The sequence below is a fragment of the Alexandromys fortis genome, unplaced genomic scaffold, assembly GCF_014885135.2.
Source record: "Alexandromys fortis isolate MF-2015 unplaced genomic scaffold, M_Fortis_MF-2015_v1.1 scaffold_32, whole genome shotgun sequence".
NCBI classification, from domain to species: domain Eukaryota; kingdom Metazoa; phylum Chordata; class Mammalia; order Rodentia; family Cricetidae; genus Alexandromys; species Alexandromys fortis.
Genome location: NW_026067938.1, coordinates 5,713,053 through 5,734,091, shown reverse-complemented (window position 1 = coordinate 5,734,091; position 21,039 = coordinate 5,713,053). Strand labels below are relative to the sequence as shown.

General features: G+C 45.0%; 1 protein-coding gene across 3 annotated transcripts in view; it reads right to left on the bottom strand.

Annotated features, from left to right (window-relative positions):
- Tenm3 (teneurin transmembrane protein 3) overlaps positions 1-21,039 on the bottom strand; it is a 606,148-nt gene that overhangs the window by 18,833 nt on the left and 566,276 nt on the right. For all 3 annotated transcript variants that reach the window (XM_050147272.1, XM_050147274.1, XM_050147273.1), the window contains 2 exons: positions 4,973-5,148; positions 3,188-3,423 (listed from right to left, as the gene is read on the bottom strand). In XM_050147272.1, coding sequence (XP_050003229.1) covers positions 3,188-3,423; positions 4,973-5,148 — 412 coding nt within the window. The remainder of the gene's footprint in view (positions 1-3,187; positions 3,424-4,972; positions 5,149-21,039) is intronic.

Sequence of the window (21,039 nt, the reverse complement as noted above, 5' to 3'; positions counted from 1 at the left end):
TGGTGTGTAGCAAGGGGACATGAGCGAGGCCAGACGCCATTCATACAGCTGCTTTTCTTGGATGATCTACATGCAGCGCCACACAGCCGATCCATATTGCGAGCCCGTCTTCTTGCATTTCTTCATTCACTGAATAAATATTTGAGCGTCCACCATGTGTCAGGCACACAGATAAAATATAAGTCAAAAACTTGAGAATGAAAAGAACCTTCTGCTAGGAAATAGCAAAAAGGACAGAGGAGACCCAGGGTCTCAGGAGGATGCTAACGGCCCTCCAGACTGATTGAGGTCACATGTGGCTATGGGCTTCCTGCCCCCACTTCTTTTTCCCATCCTGGTGGGTCCCAGGTTTTGTCACTGTGGATGAGCTATGGGTCTCAGAAGCCCGCTCCATTCCCAGTTAGCTCCCTCTTTCTCCTTCGTACTTGTGGAACAGATGTGAGCTCTCAGCTACTGCTCTGGCACTGTGTTTGCCTTCCACCATGATGGGCATGGGCTCGAACCCTCTGGAACCCTTAAGTCCAAACCAAATGCTTTCGTTTGTAAGTTACCTTGGTCATGGTAACCAGAAACTAAGACAGCTAGTGACGCTGAACATTCTTTCGTGTTTTTATTGGTGTGGGTATGTTAAGTTTGCAGAACTGTCCGCCTGTTTCACTAGCCCACTACTGCGGCACTGTGCACAACAGATAGGTCATGAAACGTCCTTCATGTGTAACACTAAAGAGATGGATGAAAACAATGTACAACACACACAAGGAGATTCTGGTTTCCAGCCATGAAGAAGGAAATTAAGTTGTCTACGGGACAAAGGATTCATGCAGAGATAATTACATTGTGTGAATCTAGTCAGTTTAAAAAAGAAATATGTCGTATATTTTCTTTCACTTAGGGTCCCTGGATTTTTATCTAGATTCATGTATATATCGATTCCACCAGACTAGAAGTGTAGCTGTCTAGAGGGACCAAGGGGATTAACAGGGTAGGAGGGAGTGAGGAATGGAAAGAGGGTGGGGCGGGACAGGGATATTATATATCAAAACACATTATATACTTGCATTAAAACAACCTATATTGTCTAGTGTAATAAATAACTTAAAAAAACTTAAAAACAGGAGAGCCTGAGGCTAGAACACGTGCTTTTTTTTTTTTTTTTTTTTTTGAATTCTAGGTGATATATTTTCTTTGGTGTTCAGGGCTGGGAAAGCTCAAATTGAAGGGAAGTTTGTGTGTCTTTTGATGAAGGCCTCTGTGAGAGGCTTCATGTGATTGTGACTCTTGTGTATGTGTGTGCACCTATGATGTGTGTGTGCCTGTGACTCGTGCATGTGTGTGTACCTATGATTAGTGTGTGTACCTATGATTAGTGTGTGTGCGCATGTGTGTGCACCTAGGATGTGTGTGTTCCTGTGACTCACGTATGTGTGTAACTATGACTAGTATGTGTGTTTGTGTACCTGTGACTAGAGTATATGTGTGTACCTATGACTTGTGTGTGTGCCTGTGACTCACCTGTATTTGTACCTATGACTTATGTATTGTGTGTGTGTGTACCTATGACATGTGTGGGTGCCTGCCTGTGACTCACATGTGCATATCCTATGTACTCCAGGAACCAATGAGTAAGAAAGGCAAAGCCCGCCAGCTCATTTGCAGTGGTTGAGTGAAGAAAGGCCTGGGCAGAGACAGGAAGTGGCAGCCACTCCTTCCTAGCTTTAGCAGAGAGGCAGGCTGAAACTTGAGTGCGCTTAGAGACAGACCATGGTCCCAGGAGAATCGGCAAAAAAAAAAAAAAAAAAAAAAAATGTGGAGTGTTTTCTTGTCGATCGCTTTAGCGTGACACCATCCCTCTCGTCCTCTCTAGTGGCCAACCACTGTGTCTTCCTCTCATTGTCCTTGTCCCCCTGCAGCTTCACTTTACGCCAGCCTGCCAAAACCAATCTGGGGCTGACTGGAGCCAGGCCTAGGGATAGGGTAGCTGTATTTAGTCCTGGCTAGAGAGACCACGAATTATAACCCCAAACACCAGCCTTGTGATGGACGGCAATCAGAATATAACCCACTAGCTGGATATCGTCTGGGTTTGATCCATTGATTCTTTTTAAAATTTCATTTCTATTTCTTGGAAACAGCCAGAAGCAATATTTAGTTGCTGTTTCTCACCCTGAAGGATTGCCAAGGTAAATAATGCTGGCCCCTTAGGATAATAATTTAGCCATTTGGAGTGCAGAAGGAAAAGGAGGGGGGATTACCAGCAAGCTTCATGTTTTGTTCTCACTTCTCGATTTGAGGTTATTTATTTATTTTTTAATGGCAAGGGAAGTAATGTTGGGAAGAATTGTCTACATCTACCTGATCAACTAAAACTCTGTTTGCTAATACAAAGAATGAATCAGCTTCAGTTTGCTGCGGCTGAGGTGTTTTCTTGCAAGCTGTGCTTTAGAGTTTAATCTACATTGTCTTTACCCAATAGCTACCATAAATCAAGCTTGCCTTCCAGATGCATTTGGCCTGTAATGTAAGAGTGATAAAAAAAAAAACCAACGAGTAAATGCAGAGCCCATTTTGCAAAGCTCAATTACACCAGCACCATGAGAAACACCACATTTCTCATAAAAAAATAAACCCAAACAATAAAAGGTGGGGCTTCTGTCAAGCGCCAAGAGACAGCATAGAGAGAGAGGTTCTGAGGTTGGAAATCTTACTACACGTCCAAACTGCGGTTCAAACTTAGAAGGACTGCAAAGAAAGACGTCACCTTTCAATGGCTGGCCTGTGTCCTTCAACATTCATATTGGTAACTTGGAAAGCTGTGAATATTTAAACCAGCTCTAACTTATCCCCACAGATGCAGGAAGAAGCCGTCACTGCACACAGAGTGGGAGAGAAAGGCTATGGTCCTAAGAGTCTCAGAGCAATCTCAGCAAGACAGGGCTCAGCTGACATCCAGAGAGTGAGCACCTGGAAGTGTGTTACATGCAAGCTCTAAATTTCCCAGGGAAGAATTTCCTTTTAATGGTTTGAAGGTTTTGACGATTGGCATGAGTCATGGCCTACACTCCGTGTAGACAGGCGAGGGTGGCAGGTGGCGAGCCCTGCCTGTGCAGGTAGAACATTTGTCTACACAGCAGCGCTGGACGCAGCACTGAGCTGCGCATGCGCCTCTCGCTCGCCAAGCGTTACTCACCCTGAGTTTCCGGCCGAACACGTTGACTTTGCCCTGGGCTTGTTCTTTTCGGAATCTCCACTCTACCAGATTCTGCCCGTTCTCCCCGGGAAGGGTCATGTTTCTTTTGGCCACGGTGGGATTCGCGGTGCCAGCCAGGACGTGGGGCTCTGTCTGGTAGTGAGAATCTAGACCGCTGGCGTAGATGATTCTAAGGGAGCCATCGTAACCAATCTGATAACTGTTTCTTAATTGGTCTAAAGAGAGAGAGAGACACACACAGAAAACGTGAACCATCTGACAGGAGTGCATTCAGAATGGAGAAATATTTCTAAAACACCGAGACCCACTTTTAAAAACAAAAAGGGTACTTAATGATGCTGCTATGGTCTGGAGAGCTAGTGTCCCCTCAGAAATGACTTAGGTGTTGGGAACTCAGTCTTCAGTTTGTGAGGTTAGTTTTGGAATCTCTGACAATTTTAGGTAATACCTATCTGGGCTGGATACCTGATACCAATCAACCTACCTCCCTTCTTCTCCCCCTCCATCTTTCCCTGTCTCTCTCTCTCTCCTTCCCCCACCTCCTTCCTGGACACCACGAGGTGAAGAAACTCTTCGACTCTGTGTTTTCATCGTCAGGATGTGTTGGCCAATTGCATGGGCAAGCGACCTTGGTCCGAAACCTCTGGGCGGGTACGCTAAATAAATCCTTCCTTCTGTCACGGTGGTAAAAAAGTAAGGACTACAGATGTCCTTCCAGAGGGTAACAGGGAAGCTGCTGGCATTTCATGCTATCAGGGTTTTGGTTGAAATATCAAAGGCAAACTTCAGGAGAACTGAAAAGAACCAAAACTTTAGTAGAGGGAATGAAGGTTCACCTTTTTTTTTTTTTTTTTTTTTTTTTTTTTTTTTTTTTTTTTTTTTTTTGGATGTGCAGTGGACTAAGCATGTAGTCTTTAAATAGGCTGGGTGTCCATCTCCAGTGTCTTAGAGGAGTCCCCTCCCCTATCTGAATCTTGTTATCTTTTCTCAAAGACATTTTGGAAAGTTTGGAAAGATTAGTATCCATAGTTTGCATACTCAAAATATAAAGGGATATTCTCCCCCAAACCAACTTTTAAGAAAAGGGATCCATATATATATATATCCTCTTATAGACTATAGACTAGTGTCTCTGTCTCAGTGTCAGACTTTGGAATAGTATAGGATCATTCGTAGAAGAAATACAAGCAAGAAATATTACGGTTAGATGACTGTAATGGATAAGTTTTTAAAAAGAAAAAAAATGAAACAAAGAAAAACAAGCCAATTCAAAGCAAACCCAAGCAGACTAAGAGAGGTTTAATGCAGGTTTTAGTAAGTATTCTGAGCTGAGAAAAAGTTCAGATATATAAATGGGTTCTTGGGATGTGGGGTAAAATCACCATGGTGTATGGCTTCAAATACCACACTACAGTGGATCCTAGTGAGGTGCTGTAAGTTACCGCAGTGAGACACCAGAGGAGAAGGCATGCTCTCAAACACTGTTGACTGACACAAAGCCGGTAGGGGGACATGCATCTAAAGCTGGAATAAAGTTGTTATATTAAGTAACAATGGAAAAAGGCATTTTACAAGGCTAGCATTGTTCGATACACTTTATGGCGTGTGCATGCGCATATATAATACTGCCTGCAGGGCCTTGTTTCACCAGTGTCTCTAAACATTCCTGCCTTCCCTTCCCCTCATCTTAGAACACGGAGGGCCACATTCTACTTGGGTCCTACCGATACCTTGCCCGTTAATCGTTTCAAACCCTGCCTTTACCTTGAACCATGGTGTAGAAAGAATCAATGGAGGACAAATTGGAAGTGATGCTGACGTCCTCGTCTCGGCTGGATGACTCGAGGTCCACAGTGATAGCCTTGTCCATATCCCCGTGTAAGCTTGTAACCACTCCGGTTGGAAACGTGACATTCGTTAGCCGGCCTTCGCTGTCATAGCTGAACGAGAGAGGCATCGTGTGGTGTTAACAAGGGAGTGGCGGGCACTTTTTACCTGTGCATTTGAGGCCCGCCAGTATGAGCAGCACCAATTTGGAGGGGTATTTGTCTTTGTGCTTGAGCTACGCCGAGTGAGGACTTCAAACACGCTTTGAAGTAATCAGAGGCCTGTTTAACACGGAAAAAAATCTCACTGGTGAGAGCAAGGGTAAACAGACCAGTTCTCCATCTCAGCAGTTCAGTCTTTGAAGTGTGACCAAAACCCACCTGCACATCTAATTTGCTGTTTCAAAGGGAACATGGTTGCTGATATTAAATTCCTTAGTATTCCTTCACATTTTCCGCCAAGTAGGCGTAATTTCGTGCTCCATGTTTTTAAGGTTATTTTAACCAAGCCCTCCACGAGTGTGCAACATGCACACACATATATGTACCCCCGTCAAACACATCTAAAGGACTATTTTAGAACCTTGATGCATTTTCAACACATCAACTAGAAGAAAAACAGCCTTTCAAAGACTCTTTCTGGAGAGTGTCGGGGCTGGTACCCAAACCAAGTGAAAGCTATCCCAAAGCTCTGTGTCAGTCCATCCCTCTATCCCTAGCCCTAAGGATGCTAGACACTTCTCAGTGATTGATGTGGTCTAGGACTTTAGTGACCGCAATATCCTTTCTTAAAAATGACTGTTTTTTTTTTATTTTTTATTTTATTATTATTATTATTATTATTTTTTACAAGACAGGGTTTCTGTGTAACAGCTCTGACTGTCCTGGAACTCACTATGTAGATCAGGCTGGACCCGAACTCACTGAACTGTTTGTTTTTGTTTGCATTTTTTTTTTAAAGAAAAAGATTTATTTTTATCATGTGTACATGTCAGGGTATGTACACTTGCATGCAATGCCCACGGGACACAGGTGAAGGTGTAGGATGCCCTGGAAGGAGTTCCAGGTGCCTGGGAGCCTCCTGACGTGGGTGCTGGCAACTGAAGCTGGGTTCTTTAGAGGAAGGGCAAGTGCTCTAACTTCTGAGCCACCTCTTCAGCCCCCATCCTCTCTGGTCTATACTGCTATTCTAGGACTGTGTGCTATCGCAAGTGGCTTATTATATTTAGCGAAATGAGATGCAGTATTTCCGGACATCTAACAGTTCTTTGATATTATTTGATATTATTACATGCTTATTTTTTTTTTAGCATACAAATATGGGAAACTGGGCTGGAGAGATGGCTCAGCCATTAAGAGCACTGGCTGCTCTTCTAGAGGTCCTGAGTTCAATTCCCAGCAACCACATGGTGGTTCACAACTCTCTACAGTGAGATCCGGTACCCTCTTCTGGTATGCAGGCAGAACACTGTATATATAATAAATACATCTTTAAAAAAACAAATATAGGAAACTTATTTAAATGTTAGGGTCCATTTTAAAACCATGCCACGATGATAAAAACGTACCACAGGAACAACCCTTGACTAAGAATTCAATTATTCTGAAGTTTCCACTTGTGACATCAGCAGAGAAAAGTTTCAAAAGATGAGCATATTATCTGAACAGGGAAAACCAAGTTCAGAACTCTGAATGAAAATTTGGAAGTGTCCTTGTAGCAAGCTCAGAAGCAGTGATGGTGGAGAACGGATATTTTTAGCTGAGGGTGAAAACTGCCAGGGATGGGCAAACACACAACCACTACGAGAATCGCAGAGCAGTGTGGGACACAGGGCAGAAAAGCCCACAAATGTTGTTTGCAGATAGAAGGTCCCAGGCAGTGAAGATGGCGAAGACAGAGGTCTGCCCGTGCTGACCCATTAACTCGAGAGGGCCCAGGGTCAGTGAGATCTCGGGTTTGACTGACGTGGTCTGACAGCCTGCCACGCGGCTGCCGCGGTGGGAAGGGGCACTCGGGGGGAAGTGAGGAGGAGAAGGAGGACGAGAGAGACGAATGCACCATTAAGTGTCATCATTGCTTGGACTCGGAAAAGGCAGCGCCAAAGAAACAGAGCAGACATCCTTCCCTCCCCAGCCATCCCAGAGCCCCGAGCAGATTAAGCCACAAATAAAAGAAATCCAAAATAGTTTACGGCGGTCACGGCTTTCCTGAAGACATTATTGACCTCGAAACAAGCAGGCATTGGCTCGTTCACACGGCAAAGCGGAGATGGAGAATTATGGACGAGAAATCAGTCTCAAGTCGAGACTTCTATTCGGTATAACTCTTGCATCACATTGTACTGCTCACAGCTCCTTTGGAAATTAACAGCCTTTTGAATGCGCTTCCACAGGGATCATTCTGGACCGCAGTGGCCCTCCCCCATCTTGTGAGTGGCAAGATGAAGATGGTGTGGTTAAGTCACTTGCTCAGGCTCTCATGGCGGAGCTGTCAATGGAGCTGCTAGGCACCTGACCCCGGGCCCATTGTCCTTTCTGTAAATCACAGGGTCCAATTCAAAGCGGAGACCTGTGCTTTACCCGCACGATCCCACTCTCCAGCAGCGTGCCGATTCATTCCTGCCGCTGCCGCCGACCTGCCCTTTCGCGGGTTTATATTTCCCAGCCCCATTCAATCTCAAGCAGAAACTTCACCTTTCTCCTGTAGAAAGCATTTTGCCAACCTTTGACTTGATGCTTTCATTGGCTGACCGCTCATTCTCTTTCCTGCTGGGCAGGCATTTTCCTATCCCAGGAGGGTGAGCACACGGGGATACAGGCCAGGATGCTGAGCATTCAAACGGCAACCTGTTAGCTTTCGGTTCTTTGGGAAATAAAAATATAAGTAACCTTTGGAGACGGTACAGTTAGAATGACGTAAGGAGAGGCTGGCTCTTCAAGGGCTCAGCTTAACAGTCTGGCCCTGGAAGTTCTGACCCTGTGCCAGCCAACAGGAGGCTAAATCTAAGTTAAGGCATTAACAGGACTAGAGTTTGTAAAGAAGGAAGGCCGGGAATGAGTGGGAGTCCTCAGGGTATCTTCATGTCTAGTTATCCATCAGTTTCTGCACACAAGGGTACTGAGAACCCAAAGAGAATACAAAGTAGTCATATAGGTGAAAGTTTGTCTCCTGACAGTGAGTGCCCCTTGGGTCCCTAGAAGGACCAGAATGTAGGCAGAGATGTCTCCAGCTGGAGAAGCCAGTGGAGACCTCCTTGAGGAGATCTCTGGCTCTCAGGCCTGGGTAACAGAGATTTTCACAGGACTGGTAGGGGGAGGGGGTGTGGGAGCTGGGGTAATGGAGGTCTTGAATGAAGAGCAGTGAAGCTGTTAGGACTGGGAGAGAGGGAAGTTAGCCACTGAGTCTATAGGGGCTGGGTCTTGGCAGCAGAACTCTGCAGGAGAGTCAGACCTTGAGACTGAGCAGGCTTCACGTCACGGGGATGGGGCCCTGGGGAATGTTGACGGAAGTCTCTGTGACGCTGTGTGATTCCCCTCTGAGGAAGGCTTTAGGAAAGCAGCTTTGTAGTTAGGCTGACGATGGGGTAGCTCTGATGGACCTTACTAAGAGGTGGCAGGCCAGGCTATGAGAGCTCTCTAGACTTACTGATTACCTAAAACATAGGGAAAACATCAAGACCAACACAGGGCCTTTAAGTGAAGAGCTGCCTACCATCTTTTACCCCTACCGCTTCATAAAGGAAGGGTATTTAATCGCACTGAAGGCAGAAAGAGCCTCATTTTAGGCTGAGAGAGAACTGGTTAAAAGAAATACACTCCGGGGTTGAAAACATATAGTACTGTCCCTAAGGGACACGGGGGGGGGGTGGGGGCTACTCCTGTGTGTAATTTTATGTTTCTGTTGGATGACACAGGGCAAGCTGGTGATTGGACAAGACATGTACAAACAGATGGTGATGAACGAGGGGACCAGAAAAGCAAGGCTTCTGTTCAGATTCTACCAGGTCTCCTTAGGGAGGGTCTGGGATGAGGGTCTGGTGGCCTACTTTAAGAGCAGAAAGGACAGAGAGGGCCCCTTCGGCACGACAAGAAGAGGAAGCACAGTTTCTGTGACCCATCTTGGGGAAGAGGACTTCCAGGTTCTATGGTATGCTTCTGGAGTGAAGCAAGGAAGAGGAAAGGAAGGTGGGGAGTGATCAGGACGTTTCTAGTCTCCCACCATTTAAAGCAGTCAGCACAATAAAGCCAGGCCTTTGGGTGCTGTGTCAAGAACCCCCACAAAAGCAACATGAAAAAGATTCTCATCATGCTTGCTTGTTTTTTTTATTTCAGTGCAGATCAATGAAGACCTTTTTGTAGACCAGGACCCTTGTCAACAGAAAAGAAAATGAGTCGAGGGAGAGACTTTAAAGTGACCAGAGGATTCTGGGTAAGGCGTTGAAACAAAAGAATCCGTTATCAAAAGAAGAAAAATTTCAGGCAATGTACCAGCAATAACCAACGGGAAGGCTCTGACCCTGGGAGATCAGCGACCTTCCCATCTAATCCATATACCGCCGGACATCGCCTCTGCTTATGTGCCGCTCGTGAGTGGCTTGGCCTCAGTGCACCAGACCACCCCAGTTCGTGTATTAAAGATGTAGTTTTTCTTTTATGAGCCTTTGGAATTTACAATGCAATAGGCTCTAGGGAATGTGAGCAGAGCGCCGACTTCATGTTCGCTGCTCCACTCGTTGGGTAACCTCGCAGCTCCCGATCCACCGCATAGCACGGTCTTAGCTGCTCCCAGCTGACCCTCTTCACAGAGGACTCGGCTTGAAAAAGACATTCTCCCTCAGGCTCTCCCTGACCTTTGGCTCTTGCAGCGATGGGGTACCCTTTTTTATGGCGATCTATTTATTTGACTTTAATTTTGATTGCATTTTTTTTTTTTTTTTTGCCTAGACTAGCTACTTTAGCTTTTGGAGAGCGCTTTCAAAACTCCTTTTATGTTTCTGAGGCAGCAAGATTATTAGTAAATGCCTCAGAGTCATAACCTCGATCCTCTCTCTCCTTTCCATCCACAGACATGAAGTGGGCTACTCTTCCTTTTCCTTTCATATTGTCTTTCACATTCTTATGCTCCCATTCCCATGGCTGCCCTTGGACAACTGGTCTACCTGCCTCTCCCCACACTTTCTGGTAACTATCTGGAACATTATAATTATAAGACTCCCATGCTTAAGTATCTTCAGTAGATTTTCCATTGAGAGAAACACTGACTAAGCGGCACGCTTAACAGCTCTGTGTCAACAGACTATTGCTACTGTAAATTTATTCAAGTGCAAACCATTTGCAGTTCTCCAAAGCACTGGAACTTGCTTGACTTCAGTGCTGCTGTTCGGATGGGTCCTTGAGTGGAATGTTTAAGCACAGTCATAGATGGGCTTTCTCATCTTCCCAGAGTTTCTACTATTACCTGACTCTGTTTCTCGGTAGGTGTATGGATTTGCTCTTAGACTTGAATCACAGTGAACGTTCTCTGAAAGACTCATGGGCCCCGTGTTTCAGTGTGCCTCTTATACATCTGATGGCTTAAACTTCTGTTCACTTGAACCAATAAAAACAAAACCAAGAAAATCTACTCATTGTTGTCACCTACTGTGACAATTTTCTCTATAGTGATAATTTAAAACAACCTAGCCATCACTGTGGTAAGGGACACAGTTACCAACCCATCAGAGCTGAACAAGAATGCAGGAGTCATTTCCTTGATCCTCATTCTTGATGGAGGACAAGTAAACCAATAGAAAAAAAAAACCAGAACAGGACTCATTTATACTTGAATGGTGGGTTGATTTGCCATTCTGATGTTAATAATAATGTGATTTGTAATATTAACCCCAAGATTTTACATATAAATATTTCTTAACAATTATATCAGAGACAAGTCATTTCTTTCGAGTTCAATAGCAATGTTCCCAATAGGAAATCCTCCAAAATTGGGAAGACATTAGGAAAAGCAGCTAATATCATGATAATTAGGGGAATCAAGTGACATCAAGGTGACAGGGCCTTTTCATAGGTTCTGACATCGAGGTGACAGGGGAAGAGGAAATCAAGGAAGAATAAAGAAGTCACTGTTTTGTTTTTACATAGGTTTTCTTTCAAGTGCTGAGAGGATCTTGAGACAGGGATATGAACAGATAGGAGAGGGTGAGCTATACCTGCTTACATTTCTTTGCTTGGGTGAGTTTCCTTAAGAGGTCTCGCTCTTAAGGGGCAGGCTCTAACCTGTGCTTGTTCCATGAGACTGGCAAGGGCAGCAGCCTGCCACTCTCTCTTTGTCCTAGGAAATGGATGTGTGTGAATAAAAAGGGAAAGACTGCGAGCAGGAGAAAACTTTTGGAGGGTAGGCATTTATTCTATTTACAAAGAAGCCTCATTTATCACTGAGTGGCTGTGATTACCACCAGCATAATATTACATAAGATTCTCGTTTCAACAGAGATGCGATGTGTATCGTTGTTTTTGTACGGGAAATCTGGTAACTCTTAGTCAATGTTTCTTATGGGATAAGTGTTAACAGAGGCCAAGAGAAATTGGAAGAACGGTAGAGTCGCAGATTTGTTACAGTAAGGAGGAATTTTTCGTTGCCAAGAAACCTTTCTTGATTAAGGTACTGTGTTTGTCCAGCTCATTTAAAAACGCAGTGTATAGGGGCTGGAGAGATGGCTCAGAGGACAAGAGCACGAGCACTGGCTGCTCTTCCAGAGGTCCCAAGTTCAATTCCCAGCAACCACATGGTGGCTCATAACCGTCTGTAATGAGGTCTGGTGCCCTCTTCTGGCACTCAGGAATACATACAGGCAGAATATTGTATATATAATAAATAAAAAAAAGAGAAACCTTTCGTTTCATAAATAAAGGTAGTTCTGTGGCTTGCCAGGCATCGTGGTTGGGAGTGACAAAATTGGTCCTGGAGTCAAGGTTTTTACTCTAGTCGAGCATCTTTCCCATCAACCAAAGCTTCGTAACATGGAAAAAAAAAAAAGGAAAAAGAGAGAAGGAGAAGAAGGGGGCAAGCAGAGAATAGAAAAAAAATGGCATAGGAAACCAAGGACACACACCAATGGCTTGGAAAACCCAGGTGAGTACCAAAGAATGCAAAGATACACAGTAGCAGGAGACTACTGTGTAGGCTACTGTTTACTAGAACATTGCTTAGTAAGTGGGTAGGATTAGAATGCAAAGAATAAGGGAACACTGAGACCAATGTGATGTCCGCTCACCATCTAGGAGAGGGTAAATGGATGCTGTTCAGTTTCCAGAGGGAAGAGGGGTACAAAAGAGTCAACAAAAGGGGATCAGGGCTGGGAAGATGGTTCAATGTGTAGAGTGCTTGCCAGGCAAGCATGAAGACTCCAGTTCAGTCACCAGCATAGCAAAGCTAGGTGTTGCTATGGCTGGAGAAGCAGAGATAGGCCTGGGGCTTGCTGGCCTAGTCTACTTGGGTGATCTTTAGGGCAATGGGAAACCCTGTCTCAAAAGATAGGGTGGATGGCGCCTCCTGAGGAATGTCTCTGAAAGTTTTCCTTTGACCTCGGAACCTGTGTGCACATACGTGAATACGCACGCACACACGTATGCACACATACAAAAGATAAATACAGCAAGTGATATCATGTAGAAGGAGAAGCAATTTGAACATTACGAAGAATCGGGTCTCAAGAAAGTGGATCCTTGAGTGGTTTTTACAGGGCACTACTTTTACTTCCATAGGGAAGTTTAGACTGTCAAGTCATGATTCGGAACAGCCCCCCTGCCACTGGTACCCAGACCTTCTACACCCCTTTCCCTGTGACGTCATTCGCTCCTAATTTAGTTCTCTCAGTAGCTCCAATATCACACATGCATCTCAAGAACTCGTTTTTCCTTAAGATCTAAGCATATATTTCTTTCTCTTTCTTTTATTATTATTTTTAAGACCATGTCTAACTAAGTTCCCCGGGCCGGTCTTGAACTCACGGTCTTCCTGTCTCAGTCTTTCAAGAATTAGGCTAGAGGTGTTCAATAACAACAAGTACTTACACAGCTATCTGTTTTGATCACGTGTAACAGAGCACCACGGGAACTTGCATTCCTAACTTCCAAATCTGAACTTCCTGTACATTTCTGCTGTTTTCTTATCTATTTTAGCAAGTATGGTCGGAAGACAGGGAGGAGTTCCCGGAGATTGCCCATCTATTCATCTCCCGATGATTAAATCAAGTCGTGATTAGTGCGAAGTCTGCATTCAGCTCTCCACGTCTTATTCATAACTTTCTTTTTTCTCCTTGTACTTTCTACTTTGCCCCCCTTAAGTCCACGCTCACGTGGTCACCAAACTGACCATGTGGCTTCCCAGTTCAATTCCCCTAATTGCACCTTTTCTATCTAGTGTGGAAGATTCCCCAGCCAGTCCAAATCCTAAAAACGTCATTTAAGCCCTACTTGGGCAGAACCGCACTCTCCCGAATTCTTTCCATAGTCTCATCTCCCAGTATCCCCGGGCACCACGCTTCAGTCATTCTAATGGGCATGTTCGTTCAAATCCTGCCATGCTCAGCCTGCCCAGTCGAAGCTTAGCTCCCGTCTGCCAGCTCCACCTCTTCCTTGCTTAACTGAGATGTCTATCTTGCCTACTCTTGTCCCCCGTCTGACTTGGATGAGCATCCTGGTCGCCTGGCCTGGGCTGCCTGCTGAGCAACACTGTCTTAACACTTACCACACTTCCGAGTGTTTCCTCATTTGTCCGGGGCCCAGCGGATGCTGGACTTACCATTTTCCAGCACTTAGGTCCGCACCTGCCATCATCCCTATAGAATGAACATGTATGATGCCAGGAAAGCGGTGGGTAAGTGGGCCATGTTCCTTGACCACAGGGCATGGGCCAAATCCTCACCTGAGTGGAGCCTCAGGGGTTGGAAGTATTTAATAGTTTGCTGACCAGTTTCCTGTTGCAATAATGCGGCATTTAAGAAGATCGCCTTTTCCTTGAGATGGCTTAACTACTCCTTTAAATGGTGGCCCGGAAGGGCAGTGCCAGGTGGGACACACCCATACGGGACTGACTATGGTTGAGGGGATGGCTTTGTGAGGTATGCCTTAATATTATATTAAAAAGAACTCTTCATCAAATCAGTAGGATAGAAATGAAGTGATCTCTTATGGAATACGCACATAACAGATATGCAAGTAAAGAGAAACTGCTGGTTGTAACCCATCTCCCTCGCTCTAAGTTAAAACTGATCACTGCGTATAGCCACTGTGACCTTCCTTTAGGTTTTCAGTTAGCCATCCTAAATGCCTTTTGGTTTCTATAGGAACAGTCTGATCCACTCAGATTCATGTAGATGGAGGTAGTGGAGGGCCATGCTACTGCTCCTCATCACAACATTCTTGGGATTTGGGTTTTAGTTCCATAGTCTGTATCCTCTGAAAGGGAAGTACTATATGTCTGCCTCTGGAGGGACCTAGCTCTTTTCTTTTTTCTTTTTGAGTCTGACATAGAATGAGGTCTTTATTTCATCTGATGCCAGACTAACATTCATTACTTGCTTAAATTTAAATCTATCTATTTATTTAAAAACCAACACTTTTTAGTTTTTGATTTCTATATACATTTGAATCAAAGGCCTAATTATGGGGGAAAAAATCTTAATTTTTTTCAGACTTCTTTCCTTACCATATACTTAAATAGGGGTGAGCACTTGAATCCCTTTTAGGTAGAACTAGAAAGCGATATTATTTTTTAGAAGTAAGCAATAAAATCCGATTATTTTTATGGCTATGCACGAGCACTCATGGCATGGCATATATGTGGAGGTCAGAGGACGGCGTTTTTAGTAGAATCATTTTTCTCCTTCTACTTTCACACGGGCTCCAGGTATCAGGACATCAGACTTGGGTAGCAAACACCTTTAGTTGCTGAGCCACCCTGTTGGCCCAAAGCAGTATTTCCTTATATCAGCTCTTGTCCCTCCCCTTCCCTCCTTCCCTCCCCCTCCATGTGTACCCCGTTCAGACTCGCAGGCTGATCAAGCTTTGGGATGGACTTGAAATGCATGAGTGGTTTACACGATACAACAATACTGGGATGTCGTAAGGAACAAAGGCACGCGGATGATGCCCAGCCATCTAATCTCTTTCTTAGCGTTGCCCTTTCTTGATCTTAGGTCAGAGTTCAGAAGAAAAGGGTCATGTCCTCAACATCTATAGGCTGTAGATGTCTGGAAATGACTCCTGGGCTTTCGCTGCCTGCCACACTTCCCCGGGGGAGCTGCAGAGCGAGTAGGAAGGAACAAGGGCTGCTATGCGGGCTTCCATTTTACCACCCCAGAAATGAGCTGGAGTTGACGCACAATTCCAGAAAATTCTCAATCGTCAATCTGTAGCTCTGTGGCAACCAGAAGGGAAAGCTACCTTGACCCGTCGTCCACGCGAATCTCTTCTCAAGCGACCATGTAAAGTGGTGCCTGTGTGTCTTGCTCTTTGAGTAAATTATCTGATGAGTGCTTCGCAAGGCAAGTTGACGAAGTGCCTGGCGAGGCTATCAGAGCACCTACCCGATGCAGACACACTAGGCTTCGAGAGGGAAGGCCACGTTTAGAAGCCGAATTACTCATCTTTGAGCCATTAGGAAGAAACTTAGCACCTGAAAAGCATTAATTTGCCAAATGGATCACAATGAAAGAGTGAATGTAGCTTTGCTGCAATGGCCACATCTCCACGCTGGAGCAGACCCGCTGGCCTCTGAAGACTAGCGCTGTTCCCGTTTGTTTAATCTGGACTACAGAAAGGAGTTGGAATAAATCAAATACTGACCACAGTATTGCCTTGAGAGTGTACTGGTGAATGTTTGGAATGTAACTTAGTGACGTTATTCAATGGTCTACACAGTTCTCACTGACTTCCTGCTGCAGGCAAGACTATCAGAGAACTAACCAAAACAGCAGACAGTGGAATGAAGCGCTAGAATTTCCCCCCATGATTTTCCTTTTTCTGCTGATAAAATTGCTCCGAAGCCAGTCCTGAGTCCCTAAATGCTGTCTCTCACAAAGAAAGAGAGACGCGGGGACTATCAAAGGGAGGCTGAGGGCTATTCATTGTAAGTAGCATTATTTGTAAAATGGGGACTTAATTCTTAATGCTGTTTGTGGACAGAAATCACAATGACCTGCGGTTTGTCAGATGGTTTCAGGTGGAAGCCATCTCTAATCAGCCCCTACCTCAGCCGTGATCAGAGGGATGCCTGCCTAAGAACACAGCACGACACTATTAGTGGGTGATTCCAGCCGCTGCCGTGTCAACAAGCAAGGACGCATCTTTCTTAATTTGACATAATTACCCTTGAGTTTTGCTGCTTTATTTGTGCCTTCTGTAGACTGTTTTGAATTAGAAAGTGTCCTAAGGGTGCCATAGCTAGCATTTATACCCCTTTCTTCTTTGAGGTCTCTTTCCCTGTTCTCTCCCAGGGTATCAGAATAGGTGGGGGTGGGTGCGTTGTATGTCTGTGCCATGGGCACAGAGTTGGGTTCATTATGAAGAAATGATTCAGAAGCTCATTCTGAAATTGCAAAGCTTGAATGAGGGACAATAAAGAACCCAAATGAGGAGCTGGAGACCCATATATACCTTCAGAAACGGGGAAATGTTGAAACTCATTTATTTGCTCTGTAAATCTGAATACAGCTCACCAAAGATCACACGGCTCCACAAACACAGAGCTCCAAATATTCAAACTCCCAAGACGGGAAAATTGCCACTAACCTGCTGCTATGCATGTGCAGATCAGTTAGAATTCATATCCCCCCCTCCCAACGTTTTCTTCTTCAGCCAGAAGAAGCGCCTCTAGAAATGCCGAAACCCTTGTATTTTATGTGGGCAAGCGAGCAGAGAGCTGTGAAATGTCATTTCCTAGTAAATAATTTATTCCATCGCCCAATTCCATACCCCGGATTTGCTTCTGTGTGCACTCAAGTGTAAGAGCTATGGTTTTACTCTGGGTATGAGCTTGTTAAATAATACATTTTTAGCAGGTGAGATCCTTGTGGTCTCTCTGGAATTACTTTAGCTAAGAAATTATAGCATAGGGTAATTGTTTAAAGAGTAGGACGTGTTGCCAGGTGGTGGCAGGGTGTGACTTTAATCCCAGCACTCGGGAGGCAGAGGCAGAGGCAGACAGATCTCTGTGAATTCCAGGCCGGTACAGTTTATGGAGCAATTTTCAGAACAGCCAGGATTGTAGAGAAACACTCTGTCTGAAAACCACTACCACAAAAACAAAATACCCAAAACAAAACCAAAAAAATAAAGACACGCAACTAGGCTTTTTAGAGAACAGTCATACAGTGGGCATCCACAGTCACACAGTGGGCCTCCACAGTCACATAGTGGGCCTTCAGTCACACAGTGGGCCTTCTTTCTACTGTACAGTGAGTCAGAAGTCATAGCCAATCACTTAGAGATAATTATTCAACATCCGAGACATCAAAGCTGAGCGGAAGCCATCAGATGCTGTATTCCAGTGGCATGTCCAGAAAGACTTTTAAAAGAATCACAATAGGGACAGAACAACCACAAGCACCACAGAAAGAAACCGCTACAAGTCTGGTTTTGGAAACGAAGGTCTTTATGCTAAAGAAACCATCCATATACTCTAAATCAGAGTCACTCACCTATCTTAGTGACTGATAAGAACCTCAAATAGGGAATCAGCTCCATCCTCTTTGGTACCTGGTAACACACTATGTTTGCACTGGGAAGGAGAAGTGTTTGCTTTCTTTTTAATTATTTTTCTTTTTTGGGGGATAATTTTGTAATTATATTTATGTACAGAAAACTTAGCAGTGTACACACGACCCAGTTTACTGGCAAGTTCTCTGGCCTTCGCCTTTTCCAGCTTGGCAATGCTAGCCACAGACTTTGGATTCAGCATTTTAACTCCCCAGTAGTGGTGGATCTCACGGTAATTGGGCCTGACAGCTTCCACCAGCTTAGCCAGAGTACCTTACTCTTCCGAGTTAACCTGTGCGAAGGCCAAAGCGGTGCAAGTCTCCCTGTGGACCAGCTGCCCCAGCCTGGCTTTCCTCCTGATGCAATAGAGGACTGCCATCTTGGGGTCTACATCCCGGGCTAGAACCACCTGCTGAACCTTCCTGTTCTCCACCAAGGTAGTGACTGTACTGACCTCTTCTCAAAGGACAGGAGGTTTCTCAATGGGGACATCCCCTTAGCCAGCAGGCTTCTTCTCAGCACTTGCTTCTTCTTCTTGCTTCTTCTCCTGCTCTGTCTGTGGCCTGTAGCTATGGGCAAGCTTAAGAGGCTGGGTAGCCATTTGCCGGTCAAGGGCCTGGGGGATCTGTTACTGCCAGGAGCTACTCTCAACCTCTTCCAGACAATAGCCCTCTGTGCCTGCAGCCTGATGCACGGGGAAATTTGACAAAGCACGTAAGACCTCTTCTGGGTTGGATGTCCCATCCAGTGCCGAAGTTCCTAGGCCTTTTCTCAAACAACTTTTGGCCTCCTATTTCTTCACAACGGCAGGGGCGGGGCCGCCTTCCTCACCTGACCCTCATCCCTTCGGCTGGAGGAGAGCTTTCTTTTTGCTTTCATTTATTCTCTGCCACAAAAACAAGGATTCCGGAGCCTATCATTGTGCTGTAAGAAATCTTTCAATGAGTTTATCCCTAACCCCTTACTTTTGTGAGACAGGGCTTTACTATGTAGTTCCAGCTGCTCTTGAACTTTTGGGGTATCCCGGATTGGTGTACTTCAAACTCCTAATTCTCCTACCTTTGCCTCCAGACACAACCGGCTATATGCACAGTTCTTTCTGCCCTTGCTCCTTCAAAGCAGTATTTCAGAATAAAACACTACCAATACAAAGTCTTTATTTTCTCATTCAGTTATTTGAACAACAAGATCAACTGGGAAGTTCTTATTTTATAAAAACAAACAAACAAACAAGTAAACAAATCCTATTAGGCAAACATCCAAAGATGGAGAAGAAAAATGGGAAACTGCGACATTTTCGGTGTTGATGATTGGTGCAGGGGTTTGAACCATCTCAGAGAACAAGAGACCATTTACACAGCAATTTTTTTTCCCCAAAGGAGCTTGGGGTGAGTCAGCTCTGGGTTTCCTCAGACTCTATTCAATACATGAATATTCGCCCGACTACATCATTGGCGTCTGCCTCCAATTGAGGGGCGCTGTGTGTGAACAGCAACATTCCAGGAGCCGTGAGAGCCATGGAGACAACAGCTTGCATTAAAAAAAAAATACTTTTTCCCCTTTTCTTTGTTCTCACACCACTACTGCAAAATGCTAATGGCACACTAAAGTTTGTAGCAGCAACAAAAATTGACAAACAGAAAACATGCAAGGTCAGTCCTTTGAACTCGCTCCCCTTTTAAAATATCTTTGGCGGGAACTATGGTAACCATATTTTTTACAGTAGGCAAACTGATTGATTCCAGGTCTTCCATCTGTTTCTATTTGATAAAAGCTTTCATTTCAACCCTTTTTTTAGACACCAGGCTAACTGAGAATCTGGCCACAAACACGTGGGGATTTGGACTGAAAACTGCCATTTCTTACATAAGGTATTTATGCCAAAAGATGATTATAGGCCACCGACCAGCTTAAGAGACTGGTGTGGTGAAAGCCACAGAAAACAGGTGTTTCTCAGTTGGGGATGATTTTTTTTTTTTTGGTCCTGTTACAATCCCCTTGTGGTTTTGGTAAAACCTTGACCATTGCCAAACTCAAATCCCTTCTTTGACGACTTATCAAGCATCTTTCTATGTCTGAATTAGACACACAAGACTACAAAAACATGAAGCAGGACATTACCAGGATAACAGTTCACCAACAGCTACCAAACCACAGGAAGGCAGAGGAGCCAGCTCTCTGTAGGCAGCGGGAGAAAGGGCGTGTGACAAAAGCTGCCGGGCCGCTCACATGCATTCCAGCTAGAACAGAGGCTGGCGTCGAGAGGAAGATGAAGGGTTAACATGGCCAAGACTGAGACAACTAGCTTGATGTGTAGGAAGCCCTCTAGTTGGGTACGAGATAAGCGAGCGAGAAAGATGAGGAGGGACAAGGCTCTGGGCTAGTAATTGCAGGCTGGCTGGCTCCCCGAGTCCCTTGAGGAACACATGTAGGACAGACATGATTGTTCTTTCATATATCCTTGCTCCCATGGCGGCTAACTGTGACAGACTAAATGCTAAGTGAGGGTGGCTGCTCACAAGAGATCATCCCAGCCTCTGCTATAGACAAGCAACCAAAGGTAACGTAACAGTCAAAGACTGCAGTTCTGTCTTGGCCGGGATAGAATTGAGCCTGCCGTGGAAAAGCCATGAGTCGATTATGTAAAGTGAGCAGAAAGAGAGTTTAGTTTGATGATCAACATGTCAGGCACCTGCGAGGTTGGAGGCTGGTTAACACTGGCTAGGTGACTGAGAACTAGCAGACAGCCAAGGTCAATGTCAGAGTCAGAGCAGGGCAGAGCTGGGCTTTAACCACTCTTCACTGGTGATTCATAAATAGCTTGTGCTTCTTTCCCTGGTTGGGTCAGGGGGAACAAGCACAGATCGTATGGTTGCTCCAGTGACCTGGTCCATGATAGCCCAGAGGCGGGCTGAGAGAGGTTCCAGCACTCTAAAAACAAATTACATCATCTCATCAGGGACTCAGAGGTCCCATCCTATCTACTAGGGCGCTCACAGCAATTGTATGTGAAGGTCAGGATACAGGAAGCAGAGATTGTGGTCAAGGCTCCTGTGGGCAGAAGCCGGGGTTAGGTTTGTCTGTTTCTCACCTCCAAGGATCAGAGACAAAGGCGATGTTCTCTGAGAATGGGTCCTGAGGCCTGCCCAAGAGGACAAGGGAAAGGGGCCTTAGAGGCTCTGACCTTGGAAGAAGTGGTCCCTTTAGCAAGCTCCTACAGAATAACCACAATAAAGGCCACCTCATTCG